Source organism: Patagioenas fasciata, chromosome 3 (genome assembly GCF_037038585.1).
Source record: "Patagioenas fasciata isolate bPatFas1 chromosome 3, bPatFas1.hap1, whole genome shotgun sequence".
NCBI lineage: Eukaryota > Metazoa > Chordata > Aves > Columbiformes > Columbidae > Patagioenas > Patagioenas fasciata.
Window position 1 is genome coordinate 20,282,387 of NC_092522.1, and position 25,824 is coordinate 20,308,210.

Below are 25,824 nucleotides of genomic sequence, written 5' to 3' on the forward strand. Positions count from 1 at the left end.
AATGTTCTTTCCACCTCCCTAACCTCCTGCCCCTTGTTTTTATGGCCTTGTTTTCATACCCAGAGAGTGCACATGTTAATTCATTGATAGCAAACCATCTGTTTTAATGGCTTGATATTAACTGAGGGAAGTGAAACAATGAGCTATTAGAGGTCATAGATCCTGAGAACTGCTCATGCCAGAGGTTGCTCCTGCACTACAGCAGCAGCAGATGAGTCAATAGAAGGAAGAGGAGAAAAATCTGAAAAAAAAAAAAAAAGTGGTTGCTGAAAGATCATTTCAAACGTAATTCGTTTTTCTCCTGCCTCCATTACAGCTGAGCCAGTGGTTCACCTCCCTCTCTCCTTGGTCTTGTCTGTAGTGACTTCAGCATTGGTGGCTGCTTTAATTTTGGCTTTTTCAGGAGTCATGATAGGTGAGTGTTTCTCTGCAAAAGATATTTTCATATGAGGGCTGGATCTGAGCCAGGGATAATTGGGCACTGGCAGGCAAAAGGATTCAGATCTTTAGCTACTGCTGTATTTAATGACACCTTGGCACACACACGCCTTAACTTCAGGTTTCAGTAGTTGTTTCTAACTGCAATGGCCAATTTGAGGAGGTTTCAGTTACTGACTGCATCTTGAAAGAGACATTACTGCTAGTGTTGTGGTGTGAAGCTGTCAGAACACAACTGCCACTGTTTTTGTGAGAACTGTTGGTGCATAATGCCTAAAAGCAAGCTTATATTTGTGTCCCTATGTACAGATTTGCCTCTTAATGTGTGACATTTAAGTTTGAAATTCTCACATAGGTTCCCCTTTTACTAACCACTGCTTGGTAGGATGTGAGAATTTTTGGCTTCTTTATTTGAAATCCTAAAAGGTATTTTTCAACCTTTCATTTTCTTATTTTAAAGTTGCTCACCTGCATTAAATTAAAAGCAGAATAGATCTGAATCAATGAAAAGCAACCAGGGATTCAAACCACAGCTTTGCCAATTTTCTTTGTCCACGCTCCCTGGGAGAGCAGAGGGATGCAGCCAGAGCAGCAAATGGCAACTATTAAATTAGATTTGTGCAGCTGTTTCAGTTTTAAGAGTTTCAGGAGTTATCAGTTGTGCACACATGGTCCTACATGTATGACATCTGGCCTGACAGTACTCCTTTAAAATTACTAATTACTTCTCAGGGAGTGGAAGAGTAATCCTCTTTCCATCCAACTAACCTATCATTGCCATCTCAGGATAGAGCAGCAATTTAAAAAATCAAAGCAAAAGCAATGAGGAGGAAAACGGAGGGCAGGTTTGTGGGTAAGTCATTACGTCCGTCTGCCTTTGCCAGTGCATGTTTACCCCTTAAATTCTTCCCCTGAGCAACATCTGCTAGAGAAGATGTGATAGCTATTACTGTCACAGTATTTGGGCTCAATCCAGCTCCCACAGAAATCAATAGTAAGGGTAATAGTGATTTAACCTGCTCACAACTGGCATCTTGCTTTGAAAAAAAGTACTCCAATATCAGTTACTATTTCAAGTAATATCCACAGGATGTCTTCCTTCAAGGTGTGATTTCTAATGACATTTCAGAAGTATCAGTGAGGTGATTCAAGAAATATAACACTACCATAAACTGATTTCAAATTTAATCCAACTTTGTTGTTTAGAAACAGGAAGTTTTCTTAAATGAGCTAGTTTAATGTACAATGTTATTCTTGAGCTAACTGTTTAATCTGTCCATTTCGAACAATATGATGCAATAAATCATTTCAGATTTTAGTCACCTCTGTGTGATTTAGGAAGGTGGATTATACCCCAGCTCCCTCAAGTTCAGGTCTAGACTCATACTTGGAAGGTCCAGTTAAGCTACATAGAACAAAACAAAAACCTCAGAACTGTGAAATCAGAGATCTCTGTAAGTGAAATTCATTTTACTTCTTCATGAGCAAGCCTGTTTCTTCATAAGATGTGTAAATCGAAGGTTCCTGGATAACTTGAGATTCCATTTTCTATCTGTAATTATTTGACGTACAGAAATATGACAGTGTTACTGTCTGGTTTGATTCGCTGAAAACTGGCCACACAGCAAATGCCAGTGACACGTGCTGCTGACCTGTTCCAAAGTCGCTCTGTGTCTCTGGTTTACTGTGTTCTCCATATTTAGTATATCGTCGGAAGCACCAGGAGCTACAAGCCATGCAGATGGAGCTACAGAGCCCGGAATATAAGCTGAGCAAGCTGCGTACCTCCACTATCATGACAGACTACAATCCCAACTACTGCTTTGCAGGAAAGACCACATCCATTAGTGACCTCAAAGAGGTGCCTCGAAAAAACATCTCCCTCATCCGGTAAATTCACCTTTGCCTTCCCCGTGTTTCACACTGTACACTCACATATGCTGTCTCTCTTACATGGGTGTGAACTCATGTCCTTGTGCAGACACATACAAATTCTCATGCACTTCTAGACTCGTGCTCCTTTTTGTGAGAAGAATGTAAATCTGCAGTAGTTAGGCTTCTGAGGAGGGAACTAGACTTTGGCAGTCTCCTTAACCTTTTACAGGTGCAGTGTTAATCTTCTGAGATTATGAGAGGAACTGAAGAGTCATCACCAGTAATTCAGACACACCTTTTGCAGACTGCACAATGAATGGCCCATTTCCACTTTTAACTGATGAAATGCTGGGAAGTCTGAGGCTTGTAGGAGGCTTTTTTAAAGTCTTTGATTTCATCTTTGGTAAAGACAATGACATCCTTAAGTACAGTAGCAGGAAAAACGATGTTTTGAGACTGCCAGACAGTATTAAAAGGACTGGAATGTAAAGCAAGCAGGATAGTCATGTCTAGACCAGAACTTCTGGAAAGTTTGAAATAGTCTCTTAAGAAGAAAATAGGAAAATTCAGAATTCTTTCCCACCTTGCTCTCCTCCAGGGTGCAGTGCATGCCATTTGTGAATGTGACGTTACCCTGGTACTGGTACTGTGCAGTTTTACGCAAAAAGCCAAGAAGTGGAAGCATGAAAGCTTGGAAGACTAGGGAACTTACAGTGCTAAAAAAGATGATGTTACGAGCAGTCTGTGCAGTCGGCAGTGTTTTGCTGTCTCTTACCTCATTTCCCCTTACCTGCACATCTTGCTGGTCTATATCTGGAAGTTTCCAGGGTACTCTGTGCTGCTGCTCTCCTTTGTCACTTGGGCTCTGAAAGGATTTTTGAAGTGTGGCAAGCTGCAGAGAGCACAGGCTACAGCCAGGATTTGATAAGTGCAGGGGAAGATGGGCATTTTGGGAGATGGGTTAGTCATAACTAACTGAGCTGTAGAGATCTGGTTCATACCCTCAGCTTGTAACAAGTTGGTCAGGCATAGCCAAGAACAGTGTCTCAAGCTGATACCTACAAAACGTTATTAAAAGAAGCAACTGAGTCACAGACAACGCAAGTCCTCAGTGCGGTTTCACTGCCTAGACTGGTCTTTATCCTGGCAAAACGACAGACAGAGCTTATGCAACAACTGAGCAGGTTGCCCTTAGCAGCGCCTGATTGAACTGCCAGCAGGGCAACAGCCCATGCAAAACCTGTCCACTGATATACCAGAGAACAAAATCAGTGCAGCTCTCATGCCAAACCTGGCTCTACCAGGAAAGTCCATGTCATAGAAAAGAGCCTTTTGCCCAGATCGAGATGCAGGCATGCCTCTTAGAGGTTCAAACCACAACTACCCGATGTGCAGCCCATCCAGTGTTAAGAGGGACTAAGGATCTGGGATGCAGCCTCATTCTCTGCCAGAGTTCGCTGTGTTGTTACAATATGCCACCTGTGTGGTATAGCTGTTGTAGCAGTTGACTTAATGTTAAGCGAGTGAACACTGAATAGACAGGTATGCAATATCTGTGTCACAAGGGCATAGGATAGGATCTGTTGTGTAATTACTCTTAATTCCTTTCTCTTTTTCTGGTACCCTTATTCAAAATAAAACTGTAAATTTCATAATATGATCAGTCCCAGAAACAAATCTCAGCCTGAATTTCCAGAGCTGAGTGCTTTATAAAGCACTATCATCACCATTTACTGGCTTAGGTGCTTATCCAGAATCACAAAATAAATCAGGAAGATACTTGGTTAAGAATTCAGGTCCTTTGAGAACCATTGTGCTTCCTAGTTTCTTGTTCAATGTTTTCTTTAATGATGATGCATAAACATCATGGGAACTCTTAATGTGCTTAGAGTATGGGAACACCAAGGCTTATGACCTATCTTTATTGACCTGTTATGGAGCACCCAACACTAAAGCACTGACACCAAAGCTGTAGAAGAGTGCTATCCATTACACATTGCACTGCCAGCAGCTTGATTGCACCAAGGACTGTTCACTTTGGGAGATTGTTTTCCCTACCAATTAAATACATTATAGGTGAAGGAAAGAACACATCAAGCTCTGGTCCCCCGTGTAGTGTGAGGAGTGATATCCTCAGTGTCAATATCCACTTCTCCCTGTTTCACTACAATGAAAATTGTGAGCCCATTCTGTGAGCTGTGACCATAGTGTTATAATGTGTGTTCTCTGTAGTAAAACCTTCTTGTCTTCTCTGGTCTGTCCAGGGGTTTGGGCCACGGAGCCTTTGGTGAGGTATATGAAGGTCAGGTGGCAGGGATCCCCAGCGACCCCACTCCCTTGCAGGTGGCTGTAAAAGTAAGTGACAGTGTATGAGTTATCATGATGGTTTCATGCACCTCTCACCCAAGAGTCCCAATGCATTATAAAAATGAAGATGAATTAAGTATTACTGAAGGATGTGGCTGGAAAGGTTGCTGCTCTACTGCAAGACTTTAATCCATCATAGTGATGGTACACCTCATAGTATATGGGCTTGTGAGTCTATTAAAAGGGGTCTGTAAGTAGTAAATAGGCAAAGATTTCCCATACAGCTGCAGTAGACAGCAGGTACGAGAAATAAATCCATCCTCTGTCCATCCTCCACATGCTACACCTGGTTTTGTTACCTGTCCAAAGCCTTTGAGTCAGAGACCAAAAGTCTTCACAGGGTCAAGAGCAGCTGGCATGTACATCGAAGACCATGCAAGTAGGAGACGTCTGGTTTTCCAGGGATCTCACCACTCCACTACAAGGTGGATATGTACTGGATGTGAAACTAAATCCTACAAGATCCTGGTAGGGTTCCGCAGGCCTTCAGTAGCCCAGCTAGCTTGTTTTTACCTAGAGGTTACATAGCAGCACAGTCATACTGCTGGTTATAGTTCATAGTCTTGCTGGGAGGTAGCAGGATTGAACTGTCTGAGAGCTCAGGAACTGTGGTTCTCATTCTTCATCCAGCAGAGTCCCATATATTGAGCACCGTTCCCTGTATGCTCTGAGCTATTTCCTTTATTGAGAGGAAGATGACAGTGGCATTAATGGGCCATGTGTTCTCATCTGTATCCCTCAACAGGCTTCACAATCTACTTTAGTAATGGTGTAGCTATTACCTTAGAATGTGGTTTATTTTAGTGAAACAATCGTAGAAGCAAAGAACAGTTTGGGTTGAAGGGACCTTCAGAGCACATCCAGTCCAACCCCCCTGCAATGATCAGGGACATCTTCAACCAGATAAGGTTGCTCAGAGCCCCGTCCAGCCTGGCCTGGAATGTTTCCAGGGATGGGGCATCTACCACCTCTCTGGGCAATCTGGGCCAGTGCTTCACCACCCTGATTGTAAACATTTTTATGGCATGGAGGATTGCTGCAGACAATGCAGATATCACAAGGATGACTGCAGACAATGTCAGTGCTTTTGATTGTGTCAGGTATTCTGTATCTGTAAGTTTAAATATATCCTCCTTGTCAACCTGTTTTTTCTTTTCCAGACATTGCCAGAAGTGTGTTCGGAGCAAGATGAGCTGGACTTCCTCATGGAAGCTGTCATTATTAGGTGTGTGTGAATAAGATCAAACACTTGTGTAGGCTTGCAAAGCCCAGCACTGTAAGGAAAATGATGCTTTAAGAGTTTATGTCCATGCAACACATCTATACGGTAATTTTAGCCCATTGCTGTCACTATTTTACAAAGAGGATAGGCATTACCAACCTTTTGTATTCTTCTTACAAATGAAGACACCAAGGCAACCAAATTATTAAGGGCTGAATTTTCAAGAGACTCCACAGCGGATTTCGTTATCCAGATTGAAAATCTTTAGGCCCAGTTTTCGGAATTAATAATAGGGTCCCTTGATTTGTCTTAGAGATCAGAACATGAGATAAAAAGAAACCTTAGGAGTTTTGGTTTGACCACTCAAAACTCACATATGGCATTGACCTAATGCTTCTGTCATATCGCGTCTCAGTGACTGAGTCCTAAAATCCACAGAAATAGTTTCCCATCATACTGAGGTCTGCAGAAAAATGGAAATACTAGTCTAGACCTTGAGGAATATCCCCTACATAAGCAGATCCCTTTGTCAGCATATTATTTTGAACAACTCTGCCCTGGCTCAGCTTCTACCCCTTGAACAGTGAAATTAGGAGGAGACTTTTATTTTAGCAGACATTCTTTGCTTCGTGTGACCCCTGAGTCTTGCTGTAGCCCAAAAAGGATGCAGAATACAGGAGGTGGAAAAGCGGCCAAAAGCTGTTACTTTCCCACCTTGATTTCTGCACTACTCGGACAGAGAGTGCAGGGGTAGCACTTTGGCTTGATCCAGCTACCCTGCCTTTGAGATTTGTTACTTATTCTGAAAAAAAAAAAAATCCCCTCAGCAACACATTTTTATTCTTTTCTGTAGTTGTGCTTTTTGGATCAAAGCTGCTCCATAATTGAGTCTCCCTGTCTCCACAGCAAGTTCAACCACCAGAATATTGTGCGCTGTATTGGGGTGAGCTTGCAGGCACTGCCCCGTTTCATCCTGCTGGAGCTCATGGCTGGAGGTGACCTGAAATCGTTCCTGAGAGAGACACGGCCTAGACCAGTAAGAAAAGAGAAAATTGAATTTTATTTAGTAAGCTGCTGCCACAAGGCAAGTATGTAACTATAAAAGAGCTGATCCTGCAGCTGCTGTTTCCCACCATTTTAGAGGGTTGGAAAATTTCTGTTGCTAGAAGACGACTCTGTTGGCAGGATGCTACTGGGGTTATGCAGAGGTGCCTCATTTCCTGGACTTTGCTACATAGCATTACAGATACTATCTAAAGAAAGAATAAAATTAAAATTAAAAAAAACCCCAAACTTCTACTCTTACCTTCCTCACACCCTCTGGGGGTGGATTGAGGGGAAACATTAAGCTAGTAATGATAAATCCATTCTTTAAATTACTGATCAGGTGCATTTCTGTGGCTAGCTGTCAGTACCAAGTTTGACACAGGCAAGAAGAGAATCAGGCCTGGAGCTGTTGACTTAATAGAAAATATCTTTATTCCAGAGTTTTAAAGATTTTCCCACTGTAATCAGCATCAGTAGGAAATGAGTCAGTTAGAAATGTATGAGAAATAAATTATGACTTGAAGAGAGGAATCAGTAGTTCAGAAGAATAAAGTTTGCTCTGAGCACCCAGATCAGGGAAGCACCCAGATGTTGTTGGAGTTTAGCACCATGGCCCAGCTTCATACTTTGCCTCTACATTTCTTTGACACAGGGCAAAATGCTGGATTTTATCAGTACAAGAGAAACACAAATTGAATCTAACACATATAAATAAGATTATTCTTCAAGGCATTTGGAAACAGATTAACTTTGTATTTTTTCCTTGCAATTTGGTTTTCAGACATATAAAATGGTGTGTTGCCCATGAGCGGTGCAGTCTTGGATAGATTGCAGTGAAGTGGCTCCTGCCTGGATAGAAAGCTAAACACCCAGAAAGTTGAGATGTTTGAAATCGGAGCAGTCTTTATAAACAGAGGTTGGCTTTCTGTAGCACCTAGGGATGCTTTTGTTAGCTTATACAAATGGGCTGAACTTGGTGGTAGGTGAGTGGGAAAGCTCATGGTTGTTTTCAGTGTGGGCTCCGTTCTCATCCAGTGCAGAGCAGAACGGCATGGGCAGGATATGCTGCCTGGGAGGTGCTTTGTTCAAAACTGCCAGAGCAGGCTGTGCTAGATGGATGAAGTGGCAGGTGAACCAGGATGGTGTAGGGCAAGGGTATCCATCACTTTGCAATGGAATCATCTTTTTGGCTCATTAAATTAGAGGGAGAAGCCAGCTCAGAGTCTTGTGAGGAAACACCAAGAACATTAGTGTTGAACAGCAGGAATTTTTACCTACTTGCAGTAAGATGAAGCAGTTGCTTTTGTGGATGGAAAGCCTTTAATCTTCATAGGATGCAGTCACAGGAGCCTTCTGAGCTGAGGGATTTCTTTCTGTCTGCCCCTACCCCAGTCATCAGTTCCTCCTTGCATGCGAGGGCTTCCATTTCTGTTAGCAGTAGCTCTGTGCGACCCCTGTGAACGCTCATGTCAGAAGAGGTGGGCAGTTCACTCCAGGCACAGCATACACTACTTCCTTGCTGTTTCTCTTTTTGCCTTTGCTCTCCTTCCCTGCCTCTTCTTTCATTGTCTTTCCTGACCTGTCTGAGGTTATCTGGGACTGACCATTAACTACTACTACACACTTCTGTTACCAGCACCTTGAAATCCTCCCCTATTTCTGCTTTTAACTTTCTCCCAGGACTGAAGCAGACCTGGGACTGAGGCTGCTGTTTTCTGCTCTGTCCCATGCTTGTCACTCTTGCGGAAAGCCTGAGGTTCAAAGGCAGGTGGGCAAGTACAAGCCAGAACTGATTCAGAAAAATAATTTCCAGTCCCTCTGTAACAGCTGGGTGAATGTGCATGGCCTATGTGCAGACACAGATCCCTGTGTTTCATTTCCACTCCCAACAGCTTCCTTCCCCTTGCCTTGCCCTGCTTCTGCTGCCATCCCATGCAGTGGATGCCTGGTGAGAATGACAGGGTAATTCATTCTCTGGCTGCTGGGGCAGCTTCTGAGGGGCTAATGGTAGCTGTGAGTGCTGAGAAATCAGCCTCTGGTGCACAAGCTTGACTGCTGGCTCAGAAACTACGAGGCTAGGAGACTGACTCACTGACAGAGGTGAGATGTGTCAGGGGCGTTGTGCTCTGCGAGGTACGGGATGCAGCTGTGGAAATGGATTCATCCTCTGCATGTACTTGAGATGTGACAGAGCCTCTGCACATGAGGCCCATGGCTCAGTACTGTCAACTGTATCTTTGCATTGCTCTTAGTGAACCGTGAGCTGCTTTGTTCCTCTTATTCCTCATTCAAGGACTGAAGGTAGAAAGCAGGCGTAGCAGACTGGATGTCTAGTTTTCCAGGTCCATTAATGGAAAGACAAGGAACACTGCAGAGTAAACAGGCTTTTGTGAGCTTTGCTTCTAACAGGAATGAACTGAACACACAAGACCTGGTTGACTGACTCAGTAGCAGAGGTGCACTGCTCACTGTGCAGTAAGCACCATATGAATTACTGTTGTCATTTTTGCTTGGTTTCTCTTTTTTTTTTTTTTTTCCCCAGTTTTGGCTTTTCTATCTGATCTCCTTACTACCTTGTCTTTTTCACCTACTTCTGTTTTCATTCTGATTGCAGAAGATAAAAGACTTACGTGCTCATTCTCTACCTTCATCCCCCAGGTGTTCTCCCCACTCCCCTGCCACTAACCTCAAATTCGTTGGCCAGTTTCAGTGAAAGTTAATAGAGGTGCTGAAGGCATTCTTATCTCCCAGGGCTCCTGAAAGGAGAAAGCGCCATCCTTGAATGACCACTGAGCACAACAGTTGTCTTGTTTGGCTTGCCAGCAAGAACCTGTGTGACTTGGAGCAAGACACACCAGCACACTGCTGTGAGCTCAGCCACGGAAAAACATGCAAGAGAGCAGAGGGAATGGAGGAGAAGGAGGCAATGCGAGGGAAGGGGGAAGTTAAGATGTTGTAAGGGACATGAAGTGAGAAGCTAGAGCTTCTGCAGAAGGTATCAGGAAACGGGATGCAACTTAATGGGAGATCAGGATACTGCCAGCGCACAGGTTATTGTATGTTATTTGTCTGTGTTTTTCACATAAATAATGAAAGCAATGTTCAGCCAACACGTGGTGATTCTTCTGGACTCTAAGCAAGAACTGATGATATGTGTAAACCAAATATTCATCCAACATCACTGATACAATACCAGTGACTTTTGTGGAATATTGTCGATTTGTGCCAGCCACATCTACTCTGTAAGCTTCAGACTGAAACTTCTCCATGGGTCAAAGGTTTACAGTCCTGAAGGGCTTCTCTGCCCCATTTCTAATAAAGTTTCACATCTATTATAGGATTACCCCTTCCTCCTCATCTGGAGAGAGGCATTCTGGTAGATTCAGAAATGCCTGGAATCAGAGCCTTCGCTCCTTATGAGTGTTGCAGAATTGTCCCTTCTGGGAAGTTCAGTGCTGATCTTTCTCACGCACACAGCACAGCAATCAAAGAACAGCTCTGGAAGATAAATTGTATATGGATAAATGATTCCCCTCCTTTGTGTTGTGCAGCCTGTTGCACAGAGCAGTGATTACGCTGAACAATACACAGAATTTCCTTCACCTTTAGCAAGATTCAGCCTCACCCAGGGAGATGTCACGCGAGCGCTTCCAGCGTGCCCAGTGCTCTGAGCAGTGGTGCATTGCAGCTGCCATTGTCCATTCATCTGGGGAGCAAAAGCTGTAAAGCGAATCCTTTGGTGCCTCAAGGCTGCTCCCCTTGCAAAATGTATCCCAAACCTCCATTTTTCAAACAAAGTACATGGCTAAATTGTCCTTGGGTGGGCAGTCACATCTGTTTTAGGACTGTATTTAGCCAAATAAAAGGTGGAAGGAATCCATCCGTGCAGGAGAAGGAAGGGAAAAAAAGGGAAAAAGAGAAAAAAATGCTATGCTGTTGAAATCAGCCTGTGGCTTCAGCCTACTGACTGCCTTGCTGTATAGCTCAGGTCTGGAATCGATTGCACGTAAAGAATTGAGCTTTTTACTCAGTTTTCACTTCAGGTTTCTGACCCTTGCTCGGAAGAGGAAGGAATGGATAGAGATATTCATTTCCCTTTGGTTATGCCCTGAAAGTAAAAAAAAAGGCATCTGCGTCCTTTCTTACTGTAGCCATATTGTGTAGCTGGTGAGTCAGTTTAACATGCAGAGATAAAAAAAGATTATTCCCCCCTCCCCATGAAAGTGGGGTGAGAGAAAGGCTTTGTGTTTTCAGGAAATTGTTAGTCTACAAAAAGAAAGGTTTTAGGGGGAGATGCAGTCTGGTGTTTTAAAGAATCAGTTAAGTATATATATGCAACGAACTATACTGTGTTAATAATAAAATATAGGCAGGTGGTACGTAGTCATGAACAGGCTTTGTTCACATAAAGATGCAGCATTTTTCAATTATTGCATTAGTTGAGTGTTGAGGCCAGGTTTTTCCTAATCTCTTTAAGACTTTTCTTAGGTTTCAGCAGCCAGTATTTACTGTTTAACTACTGGCTGCTGCCTGCTGCAGAGCCTGGACTTCTTTCCAGTCCCAGTTAGCAGTGGTTTAGATCAGGTGGGATGGCCAGCGCAGCATCATGTCAGTCTAGAGATACGTTTCATCACAACTGATGGGCTGACAGGGCCAGCAGTCCCTGTCACTGGAGAACCCGTGCTGCTTTGTGCATTGGTGGGAGAGACACGTGGGCAGGTGTGCCTTTTGGGCACTGGGCATCATGGTAGGTGTCACAAGAGAGAGCCAGAGGGTGGGACAGGCTTGTTTGGTCAAGTGACCAAGGCCACAGAGAAACACTTAGCTAGCAAATGGCAGCTGTAGAGTAAGCAGTCACAGAATCATAGAATGTCTTGGTTTGGAAGGGACCCACAAGGATCATCAAGTCCAGCTCCTGTCCCTGCATATGACAACCCCACAGTTCACACCGTGTGTCTGAGGGTGTTGTCCAGTCTCTTCTTGAACACTGTCAGTCTTGGGGCTGTGACACCTCTCTGGGGAGCCTGTTCCAGTGCTCCAGCACCCTCTGGGTGAAGAACCTTTTCCTAATGTCCAACCTGAACCTCCGCTGGCACATCTTCCTGCCTTTCCTTTGGGTCCTGCCCGGTTGTTTGTCACCACACTGGCAGCAATGATCTCCTCCTCGCCCACAGGACTGGCTGCAGGGATCACTGCTTCACACCTTGGTGCAGAAGCTGATGGTTTTGTTTCAGAGGCCAGCAAACACAAGCTGGTACTCAGCCTGCCCTGCTCACTAAAGCATCTGCTCCTGCTGGCAAGGGCTGTAGCCTTCATCAGAGGGGCAGGGACCAGGAGTTGGCAGCCTTACTCTTCCATAGCCCTTGGCTACACAAACCTGTGTCAGTGCTCCAAGGGGCAAGATAAAACCTACACAGATGTGGAGGAGGGAAAGAGCAAATGTGACTCATGCCATTATACCAAATGTCATTCTCATTGTTCAAGGTGACTTTAGAGAAAATCTAGCAAAATTACAAAGAAACTGAGTGAGGACCAGTTCAGGCTACAGATCTCCTCAAAAATCTGGCTGAAAATTCACAAGTGTTTCCCATGAGAATGGGGAGCAATTCTTACAGAGCTGGAAATTCAGATCCAGCTGTTCTGATTCTGTCCCTGGGATTTGCATGACATTGTGCCTGCACATCCTTCACAGAGTTCATGCATATGAGCTCTCTATTGTGCATTTTTGCTATTTTGTGTGTTAACATCTGAGCTATGTCACATGTTGGAGAGTTCCCAGTTCTGTACCAGGGATGAATCATGTCATGTTCTTGCTTTTAACCCATGTTTGTTGCTTGCCTTTTGGTAGAATCAGCCATCCTCCCTTTCCATGCTGGACTTGCTCCATGTGGCTCGTGACATCCCTTGTGGGTGTCAGTACCTGGAAGAGAACCACTTCATTCACAGGTAGGTGAACACACCTGTGTCAGCATGGGCATGGCTTACACACAGGCCAGCACAGACTTGTAATGTGCTGCTTGATATGTTTATGTCCTGCTGCACTCTAGTGGCTGGATACCTTTAAACAAGGTAGATAAAATCAGCATAATAGAAGCAATTAACAGACAGGCTGCTATGAACCAGGGTGCAGAGGACTGAGGTTTTACCAAAGTCTCAGTGCATGCACTTGTGCAGCCTGTTTTGCTACTCTGCAAATGGAAACACAATCGTGTGACAGAAGTCTTCAAAGCTCTTCCCGTCGTAAATTTTGCTTAGTGCCTTTCTGCTCATTCTGGAACCCTTTTCTTCTCCCTCTTGAATAATGGAAGTACAGCCAGAAGTGCAGCACCTTATGACTATCATTACCTGGTCCTGCAGAAAGGGGTGTTTGGCAAATGTCCATTATTCTACCTGGAGCATTATGTAGAGATGAGTAGAGAGAGATTGTAGTTCACTCTCCTGAAAGAGCTACCCACAAGATATGCCACCACATTATTCAGATCTCAAGGTTTACTTCAGCCCAGCAGAGGTGAAGCTGGAGCTTTACCTGCACACATGGATTCAAGCCTGTACCTTCAGTCTTCAGAACACCTGCACATTGTTGTTCATCCTGTCCATGACAGTACACCCATTTGACAATGTTTGAACAAGCATGGTAGTAACAGGTCAGCGGATCATTCCCCAGACAACTTAGTGTTGGTACTGGCACATTGCTGAACTCAGCCCCACTCCTTGCAACTCCTTAGAGACTTAAAAATAGCTCCTGGTGGGAAGGGAGGCTCATGGAGGTCCATCCTTTCAGCTGAAAGTTGTTACATGGAGATTAAAGAGGAAATGTTAAAAAGCTAAACTATTCTTGCTTTTGGGCTAGATTGGAATTTGGGACATCACTAGTTATCCATAAACACTGCCTTATCTGGCTTTTGTGGGCTCTCTGCAGCTCAGGAAAGTAGCTACTATTCTTTGTTTTCTTTTTGGCTGGCAAAACGGTTGAATGATTAAGTGGTTCTTCTCTTTCTCTTGCTTTTCTTCCCTTTCCTTGTAGGGATATTGCTGCCAGGAACTGCCTCCTTACCTGTCGAGGGCCTGGGAGAGTGGCTAAAATTGGAGACTTTGGAATGGCCCGGGATATATACAGGTAGCAGAGCTAAGCCCAGGGTATCTGCAAGTGGCAGCTGGCTGAAATGAGTGAGGAGTGGTGTTTGTGCAGGAGAGCAGGCTCTACCCTGCTCTGCATAACGCTAGCAAGGCAGAGTGGAGAGATCCCACCCTGCTGAATCCCAGCTAATGCATTTTTGGTGTTTGTCTTCGTGCGTAGTTTAACTGTGCTCTGCAGACTTTTCCTACTCCTGACAGCTTTCTTCTGGGTGATGAAGTCTGATGGTCATGGAGGGCATTTTTCCTCCCTCTTGTACTATGTCCTCAGTTTCTTGTCTTTAGCTTCTCCACACTGAATGGCATCGATGTGCCCTTTTGTTTTTGTGGTCCCAAATCATTCTGAGTTTAATCTCTCTCCTTGATACTACCTCTGCCCCTTTGGTTTGATGTCATCAGTAAATCTCCTCAATTTACTGCAGATAAAGGAGGAAGGTGCAGAGGAAGGTCAGGAAAATGTAATCAACCAAACTGGAATTCAGCCAGGATGCAGGGTTAACTACTCTGCTCTTGCGGGAAGTGCCAGGAAATCTTTAATGACCACAAGCAGTCAGGGCTGCAGTTTGATACCTCATCTTCCAGATAGCACCTCCAGAAGCACAGCACCTTGTCCTGCTGTGCTGAGGAACTGATTTGCCTCTGACTCGGAAGAAGGAATGCCTTGTTCTCAAGTCACCCACACTGTTTATTCCAGTGCCTTGCCTTCTTTTTTACCTGCTTGGGGATTCTCCTGTGCAATTACTAAGCCAGGCCTGGCTCTGCTTAGCTTGAGATCTGACAGTATTACAACCTGAGGTGATGCAAACAGTGTGCTACCTGCAAAAGCCCAAGTGTGTCAGAGCTGCTTATTTTTTTTCCTTCTCTCCTCCCTCTCCCTTCACAAAGAGCCCCCGCTCTGCCACACTGTCTGATGGGACTCTGCTGGGGCAAAGTAGCATCTGTCACACAATCAGCAGAACCAACTGCCAAGATGAATGCTTTGGTGCTGAGTTTTCAAAGATGCCTTTGAAGTTTGCACATGTTTCTGTGTCCAGGAACATCCTTTGGATGCTCTGGCTGTGTAGTTATGAACAGTGATACCACAAGCAGCCTACTGCAGCTGCCAGTATGGGATCCGAGGCTTGTAGATTTTATTGTAAATGACGATGACACTAAAGGACGGATGTTCTTCCTGTCTCAGGAGCACGGGAGGTGGTTTGTGTACTCCTGTCCCAGCTCTAACAGTGAAGCATCTCCCTCATTAACCCCTGGTTCTCAGGGTTTTGCATTTCACTTGCAGTTCTTCAGACTGGGTACATATGGAACAGACCTTGTTCATTTTTGGTGGGGGTGCACAAGTTGACCATGTGTGAGGCAAGGTGGAGATCTTGCTGTGGCTGAGAGGTGCAGGAGGATGGCCCTGCCAGCAGCAGAGCGGTGTGTGAGTAATTCAGTAGGAGTGTGCACACAGGTAACCATAACTTGGGTTCACCAAATCAGGCCTAAAGCGAGGGACATGAGAGCAGTCATTCCCTGGTCTGCCCATTTCCGCTGTTTTTGTGAGAAGGAGCAGATCTCTTCAGCTGTGCCATACTGTTTTGTCTAAATTGGTCTCTCCTCTGGCTTATAATTTGGATATTTGTAATTATAAAAATTCTAAATTAATTATATTTTCTGAATTCTTGGCTCACTCTCTGTTTCGTTTGTTCTTTGCAGAGCCAGCTACTATCGGAAGGGGGGGTGTGCAATGTTGCCTGTCAAATGGATGCCTCCTGAGGCTTTCATGGAAGGGATATTTACATCAAAAACAGACACATGGTGCGCTTCCTTTCTTTCTTAGTCCCATCTGTCTGTCTGTGTTGTAACCTCTTTTGTAGAGTGTGAATATTTTGTAAAAAATGCATGTTCATTTCTCATTTACTAAAAAGACAAGCTAGGTCTTTCAAAGCCACTAATCTTGGAGGAGACAATAGAACAGAAAGATCAGACCTGTGTGAAGGCAGGTGCTGCCAGGGAGGTGAGCAGGCGGGGAAGGGAGGTTGAGGCAGGTGCAGGTGCCACTTTGCTGCTACAGGGAGGAACATCTTAGTTCCACGCTGAGGAAAGCAGCACGGGAGACTGCAGGCAGGGTCCATCCTCCAGTGAGGAAGAAGAGCATCATGTACACTGGCCCAGGTTGCCCAGAGAGGTGGTAGATGCCCCATCCCTGGAGACATTCAAGGCCAGGCTGGACGGGGCTCTGAGCAACCTGATCTGGTTGAAGATGTCCCTGCTTATGGCAGGGTGGGTGGACTAGATGAGCTTTGAAGATCCATTCCAAACCAAACTATTCTGTGATTTTATGTATTGTGGCTTTCATCTTTCTCCTGGCCTGCAGCAGCACTGTGAGCTCTTGAGTTGCCAGTGGCCACAAGAGGGCGAGGGAGATTGGGTGAGCAGGAGGCAAGAGCTCGGGAGGTGTGTGGAGGGGATGCAGCTCCAGAGCAGGCCCCGGCAGAGGGGTGTTGATATGAGCTCTCTGTGGCTGAGCTGCTACCTGTTGCAGCACCAAGCACAAGAGTTTCCCATTGCTGCACATAGCGCTTTGCAATTTGAATCAGTAAGGGGGTGATTTCCAAGCAGCTGAGCAGATTTGGAGGGAGTCCTGTCCTGTTGTCCCCAGGGCTTTGCAAGCCACACCACACAAGCCCAGCACTGTGATATTAGCTGATGAATATTTTTGTTGTACTCTGAGCTACAGGTGGGGGCTGTGGGGCTCAGAGCATCAGTGGGTATTCATTGGTGTGTTATTTCATGCAGAGTAGCTTAATCGAGAGGGAAAGTTTGTTGTAAGTGATCAGGCCACTGCTCCACTCAGTGCTGTCTCCAGCAGGGACTGATGTCTCAGAAAAGCATAACCTGACTTTCTCATTTATTACATCTAGTTGAGCAGTGCTGAGTACAAGGGTAAAGCAACCATATTTACCTACCTAGGCTTCACTCACTTAACAGTCAACTATTAGCATTCATTAAATTACTCAAAGTCCACTGTTACAACTATGCAGCTTATTTATGTCTGAATCCTGCAGCGGTGATTTCCACAAGCTGCCTGAGAACAGACCACAGAGAGCAATGTTGACGGTGCTGCATCCAGGGGTGTTGCCCCTCAGTGATGGTCATTCCCATATCCTTCACTTTGTTTTCCTTCTCCTCTGTGTTCAGGTCCTTTGGCGTACTGCTGTGGGAGATATTCTCTTTGGGATACATGCCCTACCCTAGCAAAAGCAACCAGGAGGTTCTGGAGTTTGTAACCAATGGAGGAAGGATGGATCCACCTAAAAACTGCCCTGGCCCTGTGTATGAAATTTTAGCTTCGATATATTCATACAAATAAGGTTACGTTTGGATGCTGTTCTCTAGTCAGAAGTTAATCATTTGTAAGATTTATCTTATCTTGACTGATCTACCTTATTGAATTTAAGTGCCAGTGACTTCCCTACTAGTTAAATTTTCTGTGTGCTTTGGAGAAGAATTCCGGGCCCCTTGGAGAAGTACTGGCTACTGCTTTTGCAGTCAAAGATGGTGCCATATTTCTGTGTCTTAGGTTAGCCCTGAAACCACTAATATATGAGGTTCTTCACAGGTAGGGAAAACTGGTCTCCATTACCTGTAGCCTTGCCTATCTCTAGTGAATTTCCCAAGGGATTTCAGGTGGGTGGGTTATTTCTCTGATGTGCTGTGGACGTCACCCCACTGGTGACCACATTCCCGTGGTTACCATCACCTCAGCTGTCTGACTCTGGGGAAGGCAGAGCACTTGTATTTATTAAAGTCAGAGTGGTGATGTGTGCTCGTGGTTTCTAGGATGCAGCAAGTTGCTGTTCTGTACCAACAGGATCTGCTATTTATGAGCATCTCCCGTTCTCCTCTTCCAGGTACCGCATTATGACCCAGTGTTGGCAGCACCAGCCGGAAGACCGGCCAAATTTTGCCATAATCCTGGAGAGGATTGAGTACTGCACTCAGGTATCAGTGTTCATTTGACTCGACTGAGAGGGGTGGGGAGGGTTCCCGTTGAGGAGCAGTTTAGGCGAGGCAGAACATGCAATGAGCAAGCAGTACTGCATTTCTGCAGTCAGCCTGGGACCATTACTGTGTCAGCCTGGGACCAGTGGCTGGGGTATTTACCCCAACAGAAGGCTGATCCTTCTTGTCTTTTACTGCCAAAAGGCACAAACTTAGCTTTACAAAGAGTAGACCTGTAGTTCTGCTCCTAAAGGCACAGATTCTAACAAGCAAAAGAGCTAAGACAGGTCAGCACCCATACATGTTTCCCATGTGTCATGTCAGCCACTCCATCCCAGTGTTCACCCTTAAGGTGTGGTCAGCACTGAGCAGAAGTGGTCCTGGCTTAGAGCACCTTTTCCAGGTGGTTTCTGCGTCTGCGCACATTTTTCTAAATCTGGCCTCAGTCAGTTTTCTTTCCCTCACTGGTCAGGAGGCTTGGTCTGGTTTTCATGTGTGTTTGGATCCCGGGATGGAGAGGCATTGTTTTCTGCTATCTATAGCTTGCCATGTCATCCTCAATAATTAAAAGTTGCTCAGATCACCACATTTTCTCTCAGTTTAATTTTCAAAACTGCTTAAATAGCTCAGAACCGCAGTCCCTATGGATTCAGGATTCAAGGGGTCTGGCAGTATTGCCTTCTCTCTGCATTCCCATTCCTCCCTTGTTGTGTGGAAGCAATACTTTCATGGCTGAAACTTTCTCATATTATCTGAGAATGTTATGAACTTCGAGATGATATAGATTCCAAAACAACATTCCCACGGGAAATCTGGCTGGACATAAAAAATGTTTTTCATTGGCTTTGTTCCTCTGCTGTTCTGTGATGAGTTTTAGGGTTGCTTTTTTTTGAAGAGTTCAATTTTAAGGGTATCCTATTGCATCTCATGGCTAACTGTATTTTGCCAGCATCCTCTACCTATGGAATATGGGCTCTGGGTGGTGGGAAAGATGCTCTGTGATCATAGCACGACAGCTGTCAGGCATGTCAGGTTTTTTACCAAGTCTGAGTATGCATGATGGTAGCAGGCTTTGAGAAATCCTCATTGTTCTCCCCGGCAGGATCCAGATGTCATCAACACTGCTTTGCCAGTAGAATACGGCCCATCAGCTGAGGAGGAGGAGAAGGTAGCGATGCGCCCTGACGATCCAGAAGGAATTCCTCCTCTCTTGGTCTCCACACACCAAGATAGAAAGGATGACAAGCAAACTCTGCCATCTCCACCACCCCTGCCATCAGCCACTGCTGCTGGAAAAGCTCTCGGCAAAGTGGGAACCTTGGAACCGCCAGTCCCGGGGAAGGTGCAATCATCCTCAGTGGGGGGACATATCAACATGGCCTATGCCCAGTCCAATCCTCCTTCTGAGCTGCACAAAAGCCGGAGCTCCAGAAACAAGCCCACCAACCTCTGGAATCCAACCTACGGTTCCTGGTTTGCGGAGAAGCAGGCCAGCAAGAACAGTTCTCTGCTGGAGAAGGAGATGCCCGAGAGGGAGAATTTGGGACAGGAAGGAAACTGTACTGTGGGGCCCAACATTGTGACTGGCCGACTGCCTGGGTCCTCCCTGCTGTTGGAGCCATCTTCCCTAACAGCAAGCATTAAAGAAGTGCCTCTCTTTAGGCTCCGCCACTTCCCCTGTGGGAACGTCAACTATGGGTACCAACAGCAGGGCTTACCCTTGGAAACCTCCACGCCACCTTGCACGAGCAGTTACGAGGACCCCGTCCTTAGAAACAAGAGCCACATAACCCAGCAGGGGCCGTGAGAGCCCTCTACCCTCTTGACTTTTCCCCCTGTGGCCCCTGAGCATTGAAGAGATGTCCTGTTACCCAACACACCATGAGCAAGGGATCCGGCTGCATCACCTTCCATTCTGTGCCAGCTTGCTCCAAAAGTGCCACCCTCGAAGCTGTAATTTCAACTGACCTGAGAAGGTTCCAATCATTGGAGTAAAAGAACCAAGGGAGAGGGAGGATACAGGAAAGAGATGCTATCTGCAAGGCCCGGCTGCTGTTGCATCAACTCATACGCATGGTTGTTGTCATGCCCTTCCTGTGAGCTTTTCTCAGTTGTTCATTCTCTGCTTAAGTGTAAAGCTGCAGCTCACCGAGTGTTTCATGTCTGGGGTTTCCTTGCCAAACCTGTGGTTGCTGTGGAACACCTGGAGGTCTCCGGCAGCTGCCAGAGGTTGTAGTGGGTTTGGGGAGAGCATCCTCCATCCAAACTGAAAAAGGATACAAGAGCACTGAATGGTGACGCGATGGCACGTGCCCAAGTTGTGTCCCAGCTACAGTCCGGTCTTCGAAAGTCCTTGAATGCACAGTGGTGATGGCGGCAGGGCAATACACTGGTCATACCACATTCCTTGAAAGAGAGAGGAGAGGAAGCACAGAAGATGGGTGTAGATGTTATGAGGTGTATTCTGGGTTGGGAGTGGGGAGGGTGTTGTTTGGCTGGGGTTTTTTTGTTTTGTTTCCTTTTTTTTTTTTCCTTTGCTTAAGAACTAAAACGGAGTAAAGCCCTTTAAAATTCCTTCTGGCCTACGAAAGTAGGAATGTCCTTCATCAGGAACTTGTGCATGTCAAGCAGAACCAAGGTGAAGTTTTAAAGGACCATAATCATGAGAGGAACTTTCACCATGCCCTGAAAATGGACAGCCACCCACGTACCTCAGAGGTTTACAAGAGCCTTTGATGTACCCTGTACAAACGACAACATAAAAGCAGAAGACTACATCGTGCCACAACCTGGATGCCAGATACCGTCTGTATTTGCGAGGTTTAGCCCTTGTTCTTTAACAAAAAGTGTATGATACTGGTTTAAAGATAAGCACTGCATTGACTCATTTTGTACACCTCGTGCATGAAAAATATTCCAGTTAAGTGTATTGTCAAAACATAGGTGTAGGAAATAATTCATGTGTAAAGTTGTGAATTAGTAACTTCAACTTAGGGTTGCAAGGAGCTGTTTTAGCATGAATGCTGTCTGAAAAAGGGATGCCTGTTTCCAAGGAAATAGGTGTAACGGAGCACCAGCAAAGGAATGTGGATGTGTTCTTCAGTCTGAGACTCTTCGTTTCAGTGAAGTGACTGAATCTGGCCCTGGATCCAAACATGGAGGTAAGCTCCTGTCCTCATAAGGGAACAAACCAGAATCCATATATGCTGCTCCTAGCCTTTGACACATGCAGACCGACAGCAGAGGGCTAGGTTTGGGCCACCATCCTTCTAAAAAAATAATAAATAAGAAGGGGGAGGTAGTGTGCTATCCTAACCTGCCCTTCTGCCACCTCTGATACACAGAACAAAAAACCTTTTTTAGATGAATGCCAAAGCTGAGTGTGAGGGTCGGGTAATAGGGCTCTGTTCTTGTGTTGGGAAGCTTGAGTCAGGAGCTGCTCCAGATTTCATGTTCATCTGCTAGTAATCCAATGCTGCTGCGTGAGCTTGGTGGGGATCACAAGGGTTACACGCCTCGGCTGCTCTCCTGCTGCGTGCAGGCTGCTTTAGCTTGCATTAAGAGAATATTTGTGATCTGCGAGATTATGAGGCTCGCAGCTCCCATCGTGGAATAGCCACTGGGGAGGGATTCAGTCCAGCGTTGGACTGTGTTCCTGTCACACGGGCCGCTCATTCAAGCTCAATGGGGTAGTTTTCCAGAGTCTCAGGAAGGCTGATTAATTCACCAGGTAAGCACTATCAGAACAGTTTCTTACACTGGTCTGTTACTCACATATAATAGCAATTTTCATTTAAATATTTTAGTTTTCTCATTTTCAAAAGGGCTGAATCTCGTCATCATTGTTTTATTTAGCTCTTCTCTGCATAGGAGCACTCTGAATGTTTGCTGTCCTGCCTTTTGCATGTTACTGAGTGCAGGATCTGACCTGTACACTGATGAATGTTCTTAAATAATACACAAGAAGTTGCAAAGTTAGTGATGTTTGACTAGTGGAAATTATTAATTCTTAGATCTGGGGCAGAAGCTCTGATGTGGCACAAAGGCAGATAGGCTGCCAGGTGATGATGTCAAAAGTAGCATTTCAAAAAGAAGCGTTAAAAGAGCGAGCAGCAAGATATGATTGTAAGTTTGTGGGAGTGAAGGGGGTAAAAGGCCCCTGCCGTGCTAGGCAGTTATTTTATCCCAACTGAAATACTATTAGAAGAATGAGAGTTGCAAACAAAGGAGGAGCTAAACACATTACTGCTTCTTACCTATGGAATACGTGAGGAGATAATTCTGGCCGAGGGAAATGGTGAATTACTCCGGAAATTCTCCAGTCTGTTGAGTATGGTGCATTGAGATAAATCCTGTTCCTGCACTAGCAGGTGGTTTTCAGTAATCTTCCTGCCAGTGTCTCCAGTGTACAATGCTTTGTTGTGGGGTTTTTGTGTTGTTGGCTTCTTTTGAATCCTCCCCATTAACTCTTGGAATTGAGAGGAATTCAGAAATCCAGTTTGCGCATATTGTTAATATGAAAAAAAACCAATTCTGAGCTCTTCCAGAGGAAGCATTCAGGCTGGTAGCCCTGTGTGCTGTCCAAGTACAGTACTCCAGTTTGCAAAAATCATTTTGTAAATATTGATGCTAATCAAATCTTGCCACTCAAAAACAAGGCTTGGAGCATTTGCCTGTCCTCTTTCTTAGAAAACAACTAATGCCATCAATGACAAATGATTTCCATGAATTAATTGCCTGTACTAAAGGCTGCTCTGCTACCTGTGTGCAGCTGCACCACAGAGTTTCCTGGTCGTTCTGCAGTGGCATTGCTTAACTTTAAGCACCTGTCCTGTTGCCAAGGCATTGCCAGGATTTCAGTGACAGTGCAAGATTTTACTGGTATGGCTGGGATGCTGTGAGGAAAGCTTTTCTTAATGGTACCCAGTTCTTCCATCACTCAAGTAACAATTCACACTCAGGCTCAATCCATTACTACAGCATCCCAAAGGGTAAGGCCAACAGACTGCAGTTCAGAGGTTCTAGACTTGGCGTGCGTGTAAAGAGCTGAGTAACTTACTCAACACAGTTGTAAGGAGACTGGCTTACATTCTGTACAAGGAGGTACTTGATAGAATTTATCATTTCTTTTGCAACATCTAGAAGTGTTCAGTGTCCATGTTTCTTGTGTTCCAACTTCTAGCAGTTTCATTCTAGCACATTTTCTATAGCTGTACACCATTAGCAACAGCATTTTGTCCAGTCATAAACCAGGAATTTTGAATTTGTGTCCTGTTCAGTTCTCAGAGCTGCAGGGAACAGAGGGGCTTAGTCACCATGAGCTATCAAGACCAAAGCAGCCCAGCATGTGTTAATGCCAAATTCCCTCACAGTGATGTAGGAGGGAAAAAAAAAAATATCAAGTTATTTTAACCCTCTTACTTGTTTTTGTCTATGACTTTTTAAAAAAAAAATATAATTCATTGAGACAATATAAACAGTTTTAACGAACTTGTTTTTAAGACTTAATCTTTTCCATTGGCAATGATTACGTTCTTGTCTTACGTGTCTTCCTCACTCTGCAGGGGAGCAGCAGGAAGCAGTATGAGCTACAGGATGTAAAGCACGACTGGGAGAATCCTGTGCTGCCACTCTTACTCTGAAAATGGCTGATTTCCACCTGGATTTTAACTGTTTCCTGTAAATGTTAGGTAGGTGTCTGATTCTGTAAGCTGCTGAAGGTAAATGAGGTTGGGATGCCTGTTTGTCTGCCTTTCCACCTCTCCATCTTCCTTTTCGCTGCTGAATCTTGTTTCTCCATCCTGTGCCTGGAAATGGAGGCAAGAAGTTTGGGTGGTTCTGCTTCCTCGAGTGGTGGCAGGAGAGGGGCTTTGCTCTAGCGAGGAAGGAGGTTTTGATACCACGGGTTGAAGGCAGGGGGCTGCGTTAATGTGGCTGAGCCCCTCTCAGTGCTGTGGGTCCCTTGGTGTCCCCCCGTCTGTGCCCAAAGGCCACAGGTTCGGCACCAGAGCAGCCACAGCAGCGCTGGGGGCAGCTGCTCACGCTGCCTGATGTAAGAGGTGTGAAATGGGCTCTGAAGGACTTAACTTTGCGTGTCTGCTCCTGTTACTGAGCCCGTCTGCTGGCTGACAAGAACCTTGAGATAGGAATAACATAAAACAGCCTTTCACTGCAGCAAAGACATCAGCGTTTGTCTGTCCCAAAGCTAAACCCATCACAGGAAAATGTCCGAATTGTCTGCATCTGGCTTCTTTTAGTAACAAAGCTTCATTATAGGAGTGTCTGTCTCATGTACAGCAGTTTATGCAACATTGTTTATAAAGGAAGGGCCTGTGGGCTTCAGGGATACTATAAAGAAAAATACTAATATATGGTCATTGAGTATTTTGTATTGAATAGTGTATTTGTATTGTAAACAAGTGTAGTGAACCACAAGGCATGAAGACAAATAAAATGGCTTTCTCTGTGTTGCGCTGTGTAATGATTGGGTCAACGTCACATCATTTTTGTAATAACCAAGGGATGGCTCTGGAGATCAGTTTTCACTTGGTAAAGCTACAGAAGGACAGAGAAAGGAGTTGTGGTGTTAAACTGAGAGTCACCTTCCTGGTTGGCAGCAGCAAGTTTGACTTGTTTGCATTGCAAATGTCGCATCTCCCAGTTTCTTCCAGAGAAAGGTGCCAAATCACCAAGGTTGGCCTTTACCTGTAGGAGACTGGCCAGTATAAAGAGAACAAAGTATATGGTTGAAGAGAGAATCTAGGTGTTTGCATTCTTTAACACTTATATCCCAAGACAGCATTTTTCTTTGAGTCTGTATGTGGACTTTGAGTAGGTCTAATTACAAGCTGCATTTTAATACAGTGGAGTGTCCTACAGTCCTGTGACAAACATGGGAAGAGGTTGCTCCTGCCCTGAAATGTTCTTTTCCCCTCTCTGTACCACTCCCGTGCTGCAGGTAGCTGCTTTCTCAAGAAATGCTCCTTAAAATGAGGACTGACTTACCTATAAACCGTATTCTCTTGCACTGGCTTGGCCATATGCTCATTCTTCTGCAAGACTGATCTGTGGTTTAGTTAACAAGACTCTTTCCTGAGCAAGTATCTGGCAGGCACTCCTCCTCTTCCTCCGTTTCCCCCCTTCCCTGAGAAGGGAGCTCTCCTTTGCCCTCCCAGGAGCACCTCCAGTCCCTGGGCCCCCACCACATCCTGGTTCAGATCTGGCACTGGCTGGAAACCTGTGCTCTGATGTCCCTTTTTTTTCCAGAGTTTTCTGTCTGCAGCAAGGCAGGAGAAAGGATGCAGGTGGGTGCTCTGCTGGGTGGCTTTCATGGACATGGTTTCAGTTTCCACCTGGTGTTGGACAAGGCTTCTGCAAAACTAGAACTCTAAAAGCTGTGACTTAAATACTGGACTTGCCTCCTCTGCAACACTCACAGGTAACAAAGCTAACTTCTCAGAGAAATTAGGTAATGTTTTGAAAATCTGCAGAGCCAATTTTGGATCCTTGTGCCTCAGATCTTCCTAGATAGCAGCACTTCAAAACACAGGCTTCCTGCCCAGAAAACCATTACTGTCAACATCTGGAAAACTATCCCTGAATCCAACAGGATTGAACTCTAGAAATGAGTTCTCCATCCCAGGACACTTCAAGAAAGTGACTGTCCTATTGTCACACCTGTGACCCTTCCAGCCAGTGTCCAACAAATTTTGAAAGATGTCATTGCTGAGAGCACTGAGGAAGTACCTTTTCTGAAA

The 25,824-nt window shown here is 45.1% G+C and overlaps 1 protein-coding gene across 2 annotated transcripts in view; it reads left to right on the plus strand.

Annotated features, from left to right (window-relative positions):
* LOC136100169 (ALK tyrosine kinase receptor-like) overlaps window positions 1-20,457 on the plus strand; it is a 106,905-nt gene extending 86,448 nt beyond the window's left edge. The window contains exons 15-25 of one of the 2 annotated variants that reach the window (XM_071805915.1): window positions 317-415; window positions 2,142-2,328; window positions 4,578-4,668; window positions 5,841-5,905; window positions 6,809-6,938; window positions 12,798-12,895; window positions 13,974-14,066; window positions 15,779-15,880; window positions 17,264-17,398; window positions 17,977-18,067; window positions 19,170-20,457. In XM_071805915.1, the coding sequence (XP_071662016.1) occupies window positions 317-415; window positions 2,142-2,328; window positions 4,578-4,668; window positions 5,841-5,905; window positions 6,809-6,938; window positions 12,798-12,895; window positions 13,974-14,066; window positions 15,779-15,880; window positions 17,264-17,398; window positions 17,977-18,067; window positions 19,170-19,874 (1,796 nt within the window). In that variant the 3' untranslated portion in view covers window positions 19,875-20,457. The remainder of the gene's footprint in view (window positions 1-316; window positions 416-2,141; window positions 2,329-4,577; window positions 4,669-5,840; window positions 5,906-6,808; window positions 6,939-12,797; window positions 12,896-13,973; window positions 14,067-15,778; window positions 15,881-17,263; window positions 17,399-17,976; window positions 18,068-19,169) is intronic. The other variant, XM_065835027.2, reaches the window with a different exon arrangement.
* The last annotated feature ends 5,367 nt before the right edge of the window (window positions 20,458-25,824 follow it).